Raw genomic sequence first — 15,023 nt, 5'->3', positions numbered from 1 at the left:
GTAGCCTGTCAATTAGCTTTAACAAGTCTGGACTTTCTCCACAGACTTCACATTAACATGTGCTGCTAATCTTATGTTTCTTGCACACTATTCTCTGTATACTGTAGAGACTAGTGTACGAAGATCACAGGAAAGAAGCTGTTTCCAAGATGATGGCTGTACCATGTCTGACACGAAAAATTACATCACATTTAGATAAGTGACCCATTATTCCCTTTTAAAGGTTATTCACAACCCTCTAGTGAGGCTATGAGGAAGTGGTTCCCCATGGTGACCATAAATAACATAGCTGGTACGGTGGGTTGTGTTGTCCCCCATAGTGGAATGATAGCCAGTGTCAGAGTAGGGGTGGAGGGAGGGCCTTGTGGCACAAGTACAGAAATAAATGGGAATAAATATCAGCTCTGTTGAGTGTTGTTTGAAAATTAACCTTTTGATCACGCTATATATAATAAATTGAAGCCACACATTTGGTTGTTCGTCGGAGAAGGCTATTTGTGGTACTGGGAAAGTAAACCTAATAATGTGGCAACTGGGTGTATCTTTACAATTTAACTTCATTTTTAATTATTTCACTATCCAAATAATTTTGCATTGTATTTTTGCATTCTGTATTTTATAAAGTATCAGTAACGGCGCATTGCACGTTAACGTGCAGTGAATACACTTAACTTTAGCATTCATAGTTTCATACTCTTTCTCTGTGCGTTGAGCATTTGTTTGCTCAGATGTTGATGTGCTTGCTGCTTCCTGAGTAGCTTTTCTCTTCTCCACCCAAGCGGCCTGCTTTTTCCCTTCTTTCGTCTGCGTCTTTTCACGTTAAAACTGATTAAGTCAGTTTTCGTGCTGCAATTACTTAGTACGTTTTCCTTAATTTTTCACTTCAGCTGGCACTTAAGTCTTCAATCTGCCTGAAGAATGATTTAAGATATGAAGAGGTAGGGGAAGTGATGGCGAAGATGGGATGAGAACAACATCTATATGCATGCGCCGCATGGCCGCCTTGCTGGCTGCTCCCGCGAGTTGATTCTACAATAAAATGAAAACAAAAATAAAAACAGGAATAATCTTGGAGGTCAATCATCACCCTGAAAGAACATAGTAGACGTCACATAATATATGTGTACAAAATTTCAGGTCAGTAGTTCAAACGGTTTGTGAGCTACAGGTAATTTAAAATCCTGGACAGACAAACGGACAGCCACGGTAGCGTATTATGTAAGAATATGTTTCAAAATCACTCGGAAGGATGCTATAAAAATTTATTTATTTGTAGATATTACCCATAGGTCTTAACACCCAGTGGTGTTGAGATAGGCAACAGCAAATTTGAGATTATGTTATATGCTAAATCCGGGCTCAAAATGCCTTGGACACTTAGAAATACAATTTAAAACACAAAACAAGATTTAATAAAATAACAGCAAATAGGTACACCAAAACATATACCGATTCCATACTATAGTTTTATTACATATTGTAAACATACTGTATCTGTGGAACATTTTGTTGATAAATTGGGTTCTTAAAACTCAAAATATTAAAAATGTAAGTAGTTTATAAATATATTATACCAATGTCAGCTGGCAATGAAGTAGAAAAAATAGAACTTGAGCCTACATAAATTTCACAGAAAATAAATCTAGGGTTACACAGTAGAAATAAAGGCAAGTTAAAATGAATCTGCCCTAGGCTACCTAACAGCTGAGCTCCTTGTTTGGCATTGTATGACATATAAAGATGGAGGTTAGCATCCATGATTTCAGTGGAATATGAAAAATGGTATGTGAGTCATTTTGCAATGTCTTCCATATTGAGTGTGAGTTTTGATTCTGAAACCTGGGAAGAATTACACAATTAAAGAGTTGGTCAAAGAAAGCACCATTGCACAACACTGAAAAAAAGAAAGAGGAAGATCTTCTAAAGGCTGATCCTTGGATTATAATTCACACATACTGTAAATGTGTACAGGACTACTAAATGATACATTAAGTCTGTAGACTTTCCTTGACCTAAATGCTGAAACGTAATAATATTGTCAGGTGAGAGATTTGGTTACAACCAAATTCTAACAGCTCTGCCCATTGCTGTAACTGAGATGACAATGGGAAGGATGTGTGCACTTGGTGTCGCAGTGGATGCTCTGTTTGTGATACTGGCTTTAACAAGTCAGCAGAATTATGAATCAAAATAAATATTAACATCTTTATTACCGCACTCTGGGTGTCACTGTGCACATATCCTATGCTTTTAGGATAACACATTATTCTAATTAACTGTGAAGATGGTTAGATCGACGTATACAGCAACGTTCAACTGTTAATTATATTTTGGTGTTTATTTATGAGAAAGGACTACAGTTCAAAGCAGGGATAGTCCTACTTTATTACGAACTTGGTTGTAACAGCAATGAACAGACTCAGGTAATTTGCCTAACAACGACTAGACTGTATTAAAGCGATGGCAGCAGAAAAGCAATAAACAACAACCATGACAAACATCCATTTCTAAATCAGCTTACGGCAAAAAAAAAAGATATTGTTTCCGATTTGGTCGCGGAAATTCAGCGCTAGTCTTAGCAGCACAAAATGCGAACCAACACTTTATGGGACGCCACTCGAACGCATACACAGACAAGTAAGTTTATCAACCGGATTTAAAATAATTCTTGCATTAATTAAACACCATAAAACACAACCCTCACTCACTGAACACAGCTGGTATCATATGATTTCAAGCGAAACAGCAGCCCTTCCCATCTTGAGAAAAATTATTGGTCAGTTTAACATCGACCACGCTGTAATGTGCAAGATGATTGGCTTTCAGCGATGTCACACTAATCTGACCCGATCCCTTCTTCCGTGTGTTTGCTGCTCTAAATGTGCTGTGCTAGTGGTACATGGAAACGACGGATTTGTTGATTTATTAGAAACAGAGTAGGTGTTTTTTAAATTTCATACATGTAGGCAGTTGTTTTGTTTATATCTGTTTAGTAAATGTAACAAATGCAAAAGTAATTTGTATGGCGACACAGGATAGAAGAGACTTTTTCAAACAAATTCTCTTATAGGACGTAGGTTTACTGAGCTCTTACTAAATTGTTAAAATGTTTATGCAAGTCTTGGATGCACATCAAAGCTTTTCGAGAATGTAAGCGTGGCTGAGTGTTACACCTATTAATGAATTAGACTTTTTTATTACCTGTTTGGACGAAAAATTTGCGTCTTATAAGAAGTGGTTGATTTTGACATACCCGATCCCTGCATGTCTCTTATTCTGGTCCGGAGTTATAGTAATACCTATTACTAAACAATGTAATTTTGTACAGCCTGTAAAATAATATTAACTACGTTTGTAAATAAAGCAAATTAGTACTTAAGTAAAATATTATAAAATGACGGCTAATAACTAAAAACAGACATCACAACCCCTAAATGAATATCTTTCAGGATGATTGTTTTTCTCCGTTGCAGTCGACTCTGTCCTGCAGTACTGAGTTTCTGAAGATTAATTATTTAGCTAGAAATTATAGACGTTACCACTAACATTTTTTTTGTTACAAATAGGAAGATGAGTCCTGGTCAGTGGGATCTCCCTCCAGAGCTCTGTTGCCGACCAATGGCATTTGTTGCTTTGACTGGTCTTGATGTGGTGTACAACGCCGTTCACAGAGCCATTTGGGATGCTTTTTGTGCAAACAGAAGAGCGGACAGAGTACCAATTTCCTTTAAAGTCCTTCCTGGCGACCACGAGTATCCAAAATGCAGAACAAAGGTAGTGTTTCTTATGGTTACATTCTATATCCATTGATTTCCCAGATCAATTTCTTATGATACAGGGCTGCCGGATTCTAATAGCAGTATCTTGTGACATTTTTATATTTACAAGAAAATCAAATAGGAAATTTGCTGTTTAGCTAAATAGCTGTTTTAAAATATTTAGAAGCCATTCTATGAATGTGCTGTATCCTGTTAATTTATGTTTTGGTATTTGGTACACTGTAATGTATATGTCTTTTATTTAAGATTTTGTTTATTTGGCCACTATATTTAAATTATTATTCATCTGAAATGGAAAAACTGTTGATTTTTGAAATGTGTCAGAAAAGATTAACGTTCTGGGATTGTTCATTGATTTTTTTTCTTGTGCTACATCCTTCTTACATTCAAACATTAACACTGTACTGTGCGGTTTTACAATAAGCACTTCACAACAACACTGCTTTTTAGTAAGTTAAACTATATTTATTGCCAACATTTTACTAATAAAGGTCCTGTCATGTTACACAGTTTTTCCAGTGATTCTCAGTTGTAGATTTCATTTACATAGCGAATCAGTCCTGCCAGTCAACAACTTGCCTAACAAAGTGAAATGTATTTTAAATTTGTCTTAAGTCGCCAGGGCAGGCATATGTAAGAGCTGGCAAATAGAAAAGAGGCTCAGCTGCCTGATATCTTGTTTTTTATGCACCATGCCAGACTGGAATATTAAAAAAAATTAAATAAATAAATAATAAAAGTGTCGAGAGTGTGGTTGAACTCGCTGTACCTGGAAAGCATTTGTACATCACTGGTTTAATCAGGTAGCACATTATTCGCTGTCACAAAAAACGAAAAGCTTATGATACTTTGGAAATGTAAAATTGTGCTAGAAAGTCATCAGGGGGTCATTTCAGTTCAGTTCAGTTTCACATCCACTGTGATTCTTGATGTACAATCTGTAATCCACAAGTGGCAAGATTAGCAACTACAGTTGTCGGGCTGGACATCCCCTATGATTAGAAGTCGTGTAGTGTGATATCGGCTTAAGACATTATGTATGTTTATCAGTCTAATTCCTTGATTACATAAGAACATTTTGCATTAAGTAACAGATTCATGCTTAACATTATACGAGGTGTTATGCTGATGTTATTCTTGTTTTTTGTTAATGATATGTGGACACCCAGCCACAGGGGATGCACAAACCAGTGTGTTTCTTGTGCCAGTCCCAAGCCTGGATAAATGGGAAGGGTTATGTCAGGAAGGGCATCCAATGGATGGATCCAAATTATTGGCAGAACTCTGTTTAGTCTGCGTATTGTTCCTCCTTCCAATGTATTACTTTTGCATGAAATTCGGTGTGCTTATTACAAGCACTACCACACTGTCACTTTCCTTGTCTGATTATTTTAAAAAAAAAAAAAAAAGAAAAAGAAATGGTAGCATCAGTTTGGCATACTGAGAAAATTTCTGAAAATGTTTGTAGCCAATCAACAATTTTTTGTTGACAGTGTATCCACCCATTCGGTGATGAACGATATCATCGACCATCCGTTCAGCTCTAAAGCACATGCCGAACAGACTGGCATTTCCCATTTTGCTTTGCTGTAGCACACAACTCCTTTGCTTAAGAAACAGCTGGCAGACAGTCTTTACTTCAGCTGAAATGTCAGATCTCCTTTTTGGAATTTAGATTCTATACTTCTCATCTGATTAGACTGATCCAGTACAGGCAAAGTGACCCGCAGAGATGTCTCTGTGATGCATCGTTTAAACACTTCTTCAGGGAACAAGGAGCTATAATTCAACAATTTGCAACTATTATAGACAAAACTTTGCACCAATCGTAAACCAACAAGTTGGGCTTATGGTGGCATGCAAAGGTTTTGTTTTTATGAGTAGCAAACAAAGTAAGAGATGACCTGATTTCCAAAAGGCTTAAAGTTAAAGATGACACATTTCTGTAATATTTTATACAAGATTATTTCCATAATTTACAAAGCAAAAGTTTAAGAACCATGCATGGTCCGTGCATAGTAAGACCCCCTTTGGTAAGTATTATAGTTTGTAAACTCATTTTCTAAAGACTTAGGAGTCTTTTAGTTCTTATTTCGGTGGATTTATTTTCCATATGTCCTGGTCAAAGGCTTCTAGTTCTGTGAGATTCTTGGGCCATCTTGCATGCACTGCTTTTTTGAGGTCTATCCATAGATTCTTGGTGATGTTTAGGTCAGAGGACTGTGTGGGCTATGCTAAACCTTCATCTTGCACCTCTTGAGGCAGTCCATTGTGAAATTTGAGGTGTTTTTTGGAATATTATCCTGTTGTAAAACTCGCCCACTTTTCATCTTTTTTTACAGACAGCGTGATGTTTGCTTCTTGAACTTGCTAGTATTTAATTGAATCCATTCTTCGTTCTACCTGTGAAATGTCCCCCATTCCACTGGATGCAGCACTATCCGAAAGCATGATTGATCCAACCCCATCTTTAATAGCTGGAGAATTGTTCTTTTTTGATCTTTTCTCCTATATCAATCACACAAATTAAATAGAGCAATATACCTAAGACTGGTGACCTTTGCTTAAAAACAGAGTAAGCAAGAATACCTTTACAGAGGTTATGGGCCAACCACTGCCTCTGGGCATTTCAGCTGAGAAGACTAAACTCCAGAATACCTTTGGCAAAGGCTTGAAGAGCTGCACTCCTGCTGGGACTTACCAGACAAACTTTGAAAGTGCTGTACACATCAAACAGAACAATAGTCTGGGAACTTCAGATTTGAAATACCTTGGTAGGGTCCATAAAGATACATATATATTCCTCAGCCCTCTCATTATTATCCCTGTAAGGGCAATAGAGTTTTTTAGCAAGTAGCTAAAAAAATTTTGGACACTTATGTAATCTATGGATTCAGATTTTTCAGTTCTATTCATTTTGTATACTGTTTAAAAATTGGGTGGCACAGTGGGTAGCACTGCTGCCTCGCAGTTAGGATACCTGGGTCCTCCCTGCATGGAGTTTGCATGTTCTCCCCATGTCTTCGTGGGTTTATTCCAGGTACTCTGGTTTCCTCCCATGGTCCAATGACATGCAGGTTAAGTGCATTGGCGATTCTAAATTGTCCCTAGTGTGTGCTTGGTGTGTGTGTGTGTGCCCTGTGGTGGGTTTGCACCCTGCCTGGGGTTTGTTTGCTGCCTTGCACCCTGTGTTGGCTGGGATTGGCTCCAGCAGACCCCAGTGATCCTGTAGTTAGGATATAGCAGGTTAGATAATGGATGGATGGCAGTTTAAAAATTATGCATTAAGTATATTAAGAAATTAATTTGTTAGTTTATCTTTATTGTCCATAACTACAATTTTGCATTGATCTAGTCATCAAGATACAAGAGCACATTCCTACTGCACATACGAAGCAAGCAGTAAAATACAAATTAATAACTTTATTTATACAGTATATAAGAGAATTCTAAAATAATTATTTAAACCAAGTTGAATTTGGCCTACTTAAGTCTTATTACCATTGGTATAAAAGTATTTCTACTTCTGTTTGTTTTAAATTGTAGTAGCAGGTATCAACACCCAGAAGATAAAATTGGAAACAGTTATTTAAGCCATTTGTCTGGTACTTTTTCAATGTCATCCACTTTTCTTTTTGCTCCATTTGTTATACAGTTCTTTTAGCCCTAATTGTAGTTATACATAGAGAAAACCCAAACTGGATTATTTTTCTAAGTATATTTTTATTAGTTGCATACAGTCCCCTGAACCACACCAGTAATGAAATAGTTAGTAGGCCTCAATGTGACTTGTATAATAGATTCATAGGATGCTAGTTGAAATATTAATTGTCCTTATCCTTTGCAATAAATTGCTGTGGTGCTGGCATTATTTGTAAATATATTGTGTGTTATCATTAAAGTCCATGCTATTATCTAGTATGGTTCATAGGTACTTAAAGCTACAAACAATCTGAGAACCATGGGTTGTACTTGTTCAAAAATTTTCCTAAAATTAATGAGCAGTTCTTTTGCCTTCCTCATATTTAATTGGAGGATCTTCTCCTGGAACTACTTCTGCATTCTCTTGGCCTCATTCTTAAAAATATGTTGCATTGTTAGAGATATCAGTCTCTGCAGTGTCTTTAGAACTATTCTTGCCTCCCCTTAAGTGAAAGGAACTAGGCCACAGCTTCTAGTGGGTATAACAGCAAACCCTTAACTAAGTCATAATGAATTGTTGGACTTGTGTCATTACATTGACAGTAGAATTTATTTGGTTCTTTAACAAATATAGTTCCATCTATTGTATTTAACTCTGTTTACTTTTGATTCATAATGTGCAGATATTAAAAGGAGTTCTTCAAACACATATGCCTGCATTGGAATTGTTAAGGAATTTCTAGCAATATTGTAGTGTGCATTATCATAACTAGCTTTTACTAACATCTTCTTATGCATGGGTAGTAGTGGGAAGTGTGGCAAGAGCACCTCCTTTCAACAGGATACTGTATATTAATTAATTGTCAATGAAGAAGTCCCTGTGGTTGACCTTCATACATCACTTCACTTCATGACACTAGTATTGTTAGACAATGGATAAAGCAATTTAAAATATCAGAACTTTTGTGCCTGCTGGTTCAAACACTTGCTCATAGAACAGCAAAAATTGTCGGGAAAAGCTTCCTTTGAATTTGCCTGAAAGCTATGCTGTTGAAGGTGGTGATTTTTTTCCACAGTTTTTTGTCTTTAAAGCATTCATTATGTCTATAAATAAGGGCAGTGAATGGTATGGTATCACAAAACACTGGTAATGAAAAACAACCAATAATGGTAAATTTTAGTATCCAAGGTTATAGAAATTTTTTTTTAGAATCTGTTTAAATCAAATCAAGCCCTTTATTGTTAAGATGCTAAGGAATTTTCAGACTTCTGTATTTGTTGCAAACATTGATTACAGTAAGAAGTTTTTATAGTAGTATCCAAATGGATTTAGATTTATGTTAAGTGATTTCATATTCCTGTTTTTATTGAAATGTTAAATTGATAATTTAGCTTTTGTAGAAATCTTGCATATTTAATATTTATAAAAGCTGTGCAGATTTTGTCAGAGTAAGTATTTCAATAAATTTTAACCCTTTTAAATCAATTTTTATTTTTCATGTTTTTAGAGGTCATCTTATGAATGGTATATCCCTAAAGGTATTCTGAAGACAGGCTGGATGAACAAACATTTAAACCTTGTGCCTGCTTTAGTTGTGGTGTTTTATGAGTTGGACTGGGATGAAACTCAGTGGAAAGAGAAACAGTCTGAATGTGCAACCAAAGTAGAAATTGTCAGGTAATTCTTTGTGCTTGTGTATTGTACAGTAGTTTAAATTTGTTTTTAGTAGTTATGTATCAGTCTAGGCTAGTGATGCTCAGATCTTTTGGCTTTGATAGAGATTGAACATTTTTACCTCGCATGACTCCATAGGTAAATTAGCCAATATCAAAAAATGATTTTCCTTGAACATGCTTTTCTAAGCTTTAACGGTTGTTTATTTCTGGTGCTGCTTTATGCAAGATATTACGGTAGCTAAGGAATCACAAGTGTTATTTTGTTGCTTTGCTTGCTGTAAACAGAGAGCCAACCTTCAGACTTTTGTAGAGTGTGAAGGCGGCGATATCGGGGGGGAAAATAGATCACATCGGTAGTGGTTTAGCACTACCATAGAGAATGAATAGGAAACGGTTCAGGGAGTTTTAGCTAAAGAATCCGTGGCTGCTGCACAGGAAAGCAGTAAATGTAGAGACGACATTGGATTCAAAACTATTACCTCGAGATTGCTAAGTGGTAGCTTATCCACTGTGCCATTTGCACAGATCCATGCCAGAGCAGCATTACCACTGTGACAACTAATTGAAAATGAAACGTGCAAACAGACTCACGTACACCACCGTCTTTTACTTTATACTGTCTGATAGCTGAACTTTAGCAACAATTGAGCAATTTCTTTTTCTTAGGTTTTATTCTTGAATAAAAGCAAACTTGTTTTGTTACACCTTTTCTGAAAGTGTTTCATGTTACGGAGAGCAAGTTTGATAAACGTATAAAAGCTTGCAGTGGAGTGAAGTTGGGTGAGCCCCCTAGAGCAGACAGAAAATGTAACACTGCCTTGAGATGGGGAAATTAAATCTGGTTTCCAGTGTCTGAGGGCCAGGGCTTTCATCCTATAAAGGAGAAGATGGGTCAAAGATGACTCATCTGAAGCATTGAGAATTTAAGCCTGGCAAGAAAAAGTTGAGCCAGTGTTGTTTAACAGCATGCTGAGTCACCTTCTAGGTCGCCGTCAGGATGGTCTATGTCTCTGGGAGGCACTCTGCTCGCTCATACAAGTGAACACCGGTGTCCAGATAAAGAAGTCAGAAGAAGAATAAAACAAGGGTGGAGGTTCAAGTAAAGTCCCTTCAGAAGATGAAAATTGACATGGTAACATGCCAGGAAATACAGTATATTAAGTAAGGAAACGCAATCAAGGAGAGTAGCTGCAGAGATATACTAAGTCAGTCAGTCATTTTCCATCCTGCTATATCCTAACACAGGGTCACGTGGGGTCTGCTGGAGTCAATCCCAGCCAACACAGAGTGCAAAGCAGGAACAAATCCTGGGCAGGGTGCCAGCCCTCTGCAGGGCACACACACACGCACACACAAGGGACCATTTAGGATTGCCATTGCACCTAACCTGCATGTCTTTGGACTGTGGGAGGAAACCCACACAGACATGGGGAGAACATGCAAACTCCACGCAGGCAGGACCCGGAAAGCAAACCCAGGTCTCCTTACTGTGAGGCAGCAGCACTACCATTGCGCCGAGATATACTAACACATAAAAATTAAATTGAAACATAAATTAACGAGACGAGGAGATGGGCTGCCACACCATTCAGCACCATCTTTTGTAGATATATTGGTGTACATATTGGTATAGCTGTGCCATTTCATGGAAGAAATTGTACATTTTTCAGTTTAATGTGAGATATGGGGTTTATAGGAAAAAATAAACCCTAATAGTAGTTGGTATGATTTCAACTTCCAGTGGCTAAAAATGATATGAGAAAGGAAATAGGGGAAAGCAAAAGCAGTTTCAATGTATAACAAACCTAGTAAATCCACTGCATCCACTTAACAGTGTCATCTCCAGACAGAGGAGTAGCTTCAGTGACAGACTTTTGTCACTGTCCTGTTCCACTGACAGACTAAAGAGATTGTTCCTCCCCCACACTATGCGACTCTTCAATTCCACCCAGGGGAGTAAATGCGAACATTAATTTTATTTTAATTCTTTTCATTTTTATTACTATTTAATTTAATATTGTTTCTTTGTATCAGTATACTGCTGCTGGATTATGTGAATTTCCCCTTGGGATTAATAAAGTATCTATCTATCTATCTAAAGAATAAGTAGAGAGACAGACATGTCTGAATCGGAGATAAAGTAAAAGCCAGGCTAGTAATTGAATTCCAGGTCAAAGTTATACTCCAACATTAAGCCTATCGTGAAACATTCCATAATAATTTGGAAATAAGTGAAATGACTTGTAGCTAGGCTGAAAATAATCTTATAGCTTTAAATGAATGTCTGCATCTTTCACCTGAATAACAGGGTTGTAGTAACAGTAGATCTGGAACATTAGTAAAATTAGATCTGATGTAATCTTTGAATTGTGTATTTTTTTTTAAAGGACAAGTTTGCAGGGCCGGAACACAAAAGTTGCTGTTGTTTTAATTCAGAAGAAAACTCCTTTACCACCAGGTAAGACCCTTTCAAAATATTTTTTATGCATTTTTAACAAATATAGGATGTATTGTAGTTTCATTAAAAATATGTCCTTGAATTTACAAAATGGTATTTTCACATTATATTTATATCATGAGAATAAGGCTCAACCTTCACTTGTATGTACAGTTAGCTCCATAAATATTTGGACAGAGACGACTGGTTTCTAATTTTGTTTCTGTACATTACCACAATGAATTTTAAATGAATCAGCTCAGATGCAGTTGAAATGCAGACTTTCCGCTTTAATTCAGTGGGGTGAACAAAACGATTGCATAAAAATGTGAGGCAACTAAAGCATTTTCTTAATGCAATCTCTTCATTTCAGGGGCTCAAAAGTAATTGGACAATTGACTGAAAGGCTATTTCATGGGCAGGTGTGGGCAAGTCCGTCGTTATGTCATTTTCAATTAAGCAGTTAAAAGGCCTGGAGTTGATTGGAGGTGTGGTGCATGCATGTGGAAGTGTGTTGTCTGTGAACAGACAACATGCGGTCAAAGGAGCTCTCCATGCAGGTGAAAGAAGCCATCCTTAACCTGCAAAAACAGAAAAAACCCAGTTTGGTACATTCTGAGAAAAAAAGCAAACACTAGTGAACTCGGCAGCGGCAAAAGACTTGGACGTCAACGGAAGACAACAGTGGTGGATGATCACGGAATCATTACCTTGGTGAAGAGAAACCCCTTCACAACAGTCAACCAAGTGAACAACACTCTCCAGGGGGTAGGCATATCGATATCCAAGTCTACCATAAAGGGAAGACTGCATGAAAGTAAATACAGAGGGTGCACTGCAAGGTGCAAGCAACTCATAAGCCTCAAGAATAGAAAGGCTAGATTGGACTTTGCTAAAGAACATCTAAAAAAGCCAGCACAGTTCTGGAAAAACATTCTTTGGACAGATGAAACCAAGATCAACCTCTACCAGAATGATGGCAAGAAAAAAGTATGGAGAAGGCGTGGAACAGCTCATTATCCAAAGCATACCACATCATCTGTAAGACACGGTGGAGGCAATGTGATGGCTTGGGCATATGCATGGCTGCCAGTGGCACTGGGACACTAGTGTTTATTGATGATGTGACACAGGACAGAAGCAGCCGAATGAATTCTAAGGTGTTCAGAGACATACTGTCTGCTGAAATGCAGCTAAATGCAGTCAAATTGATTGGGCGGCGTTTCATGATACAGATGGACAATGACCCAAAACATACAGCCAAAGCAACCCAGGAGTTTATTAAAGCAAAGAAGTGGAAAATTCTTGATTGGCCAAGTCAGTCACCTGATCTTAACCCAATTGAGCATGCATTTCACTTGTTGAAGACTAAACTTCGGACAGAAAGGCCCACAAACAAACAGCAACTGAAAGACGCTGCAGTAAAGGCCTGGCAGAGCATTAAAAAGGAGGAAACCCAGCATCTGGTGCTGTCCAGGAGTTCAAGACTTCAGGCTGTCATTGCCAGCAAAGGGTTTTCAACCAAGTATTAGAAGTGAACATTTTATTTCCAGTTATTTAATTTGTCCAATTACTTTTGAGCCCCTGAAATAAAGGGATTGTGTTAAAAATAATTTAGTTCCCTCACATTTTTATGCAATCTTTTTGTTCAACCCTCTGAATTAAAGCTGGAAGTCTGCACTTCAACTGCATCTGAGTTGTTTCATTTAAAATTCATTATGGTAATGTACAGAACCAAAATTAGAAAAAGTTGTCTCTGTCCAAATATTTATGGACCTAAGTATGTATGTATGTATGTATGTAGTATGTTAATATCGTGGGGACGTTTACATGGAGCTATGTATTATAATATAGATAGATTGCTTTTTAATTAGATTTGTGAAAGCAATGTTAAGCATCAAATATTTTTAGATTAATCTGAATTAAAATGCATGAGTATTTTATACTAAAATTAAGAAAGTTACCTACATTTTAAATAAACATACTATATGTACCCTTATCAAGCGGGGTCATTTTTGCTAAATCGCTTGTAATTCGACCTCTCCAAATTAGAATCATTGCTGTTATTGAACTATCTGGAGTATAAACACATGTTTGGTCTCTTTGTAAAGGTAACATTCTCTAGTTTCACCCTTAGTAGTCAGAATCACTGTAGGTGTGACTGATCAAAAGTTATGCACATTAGAACTCACAAAAAAAACGATTTTTTTTGTTCTCGCCTAAGTTTTTTTGGGAAAATAAAGCTGCAGTAGGTAGGTGGGGACAGAAACACACTATGTACCAACAGAATAACTTGTTGACTACTCACATTTTAAATTTGAAAAGAATACCTGTAAAATGACATTTTTACACCAGTTTTTATGTGGGCATGTCCAGGTGCTTTTTAGAGGGACCATTATCCACATTTTGGAACGTATGGAAAAAGTGTAATAACTTTTGAATGCTTCAACCCACAGATATCAATGAGGGCTCTACTGAAAGCTTACACCTAAAGGAATCTATATCTACACACAGTGTCACTCTATTAGTTATAAAAATAATAAAAACAATAAAAAATACACATTTCAATATAAAAATAGTCAACACAAGTCTTATGGGCCAAAAATATATATATATTTTTTTTTACTTTTTTTTTATTAAAATGCACACAAACTATATACATTTCTTTTACAAACTGTTACAACACAGCTCAGCGTTTTCCATGTGCCACTTGATGGCAGCAATCACTAGCAGGCAGAAAGCACAAGGGCGTGTCACATGTCGCTCTCTGCCATTAGACGTCTCCTGGGCCAACTGATTACTGTCATGCCGCGTACATGCATCTATTATTTAATCGAGAGTGTATTTACGTTTATCTGTACTTTATTCATATTTAAAATGCGAAAAAACTTTGCGAAATCACAATAAACAACCACGCACCAAGTCTGCAGACTGGCACAAATGCCACCTTCACGCAGCTCCGATCGTTTTGTTTACAAGTTAGTATGGCAAGTTACATATCAAAATGCTCGGCTGCTCATTGGCTGTAAGTTTTGAGTGTCACTCACAGTGTCCAATCAAACTGGTAGATTCTACCAGGGTTTGGAGTTGTACGTCATCGTTCAGCTGTCTGTGACACTCGTTGGCTATACGAGGTGCCAGTCAACCCCAGACCCGTCGTAATTGGCCAACTTAGGTGTCAATCAGAAGCTAACACTTCCGTGTAACATGCTGTAGCATGGTTATCGCCGACAGAAACAAATTACGTCTGATATGATCAATAGAAATGAAAAAAAATGACGTAGCTAGTCTCAAGTTATGAAACGTTTTCTGGAGTTTTTGTCCCTTTGAGGATATATTGTGTGTTTTGGACCTAATCGTTTTACTGGATTATATTCGCTGGAGCCTTACGGACAGAATGAGATCAATACTGCTCGGAAATATTGATGTTTGACTTGCAGGGGGTCTTCAAAGGTAGGGAAAGTCAACTCTTAAAAGTATGTACTTCT

General features: G+C 37.2%; 1 protein-coding gene across 1 annotated transcript in view; it reads left to right on the top strand.

Moving 5' to 3' along the window:
- Nucleotides 1–2,838: 2,838 nt before the first annotated feature.
- Nucleotides 2,839–15,023, top strand: part of trappc11 (trafficking protein particle complex subunit 11) — a 158,927-nt gene continuing 146,742 nt past the window's right edge. The window contains exons 1-4 of the mRNA XM_039751039.1: nt 2,839–2,936; nt 3,567–3,774; nt 8,930–9,099; nt 11,486–11,556. Coding sequence (XP_039606973.1) covers nt 3,571–3,774; nt 8,930–9,099; nt 11,486–11,556 — 445 coding nt within the window. The 5' untranslated portion in view covers nt 2,839–2,936; nt 3,567–3,570. The remainder of the gene's footprint in view (nt 2,937–3,566; nt 3,775–8,929; nt 9,100–11,485; nt 11,557–15,023) is intronic.

Source organism: Polypterus senegalus, chromosome 4, assembly GCF_016835505.1.
Source record: "Polypterus senegalus isolate Bchr_013 chromosome 4, ASM1683550v1, whole genome shotgun sequence".
NCBI classification, from domain to species: domain Eukaryota; kingdom Metazoa; phylum Chordata; class Cladistia; order Polypteriformes; family Polypteridae; genus Polypterus; species Polypterus senegalus.
The sequence above is the reverse complement of the archived record's forward strand: the minus strand, read 5'-3'. Positions and strand labels throughout refer to the sequence as shown.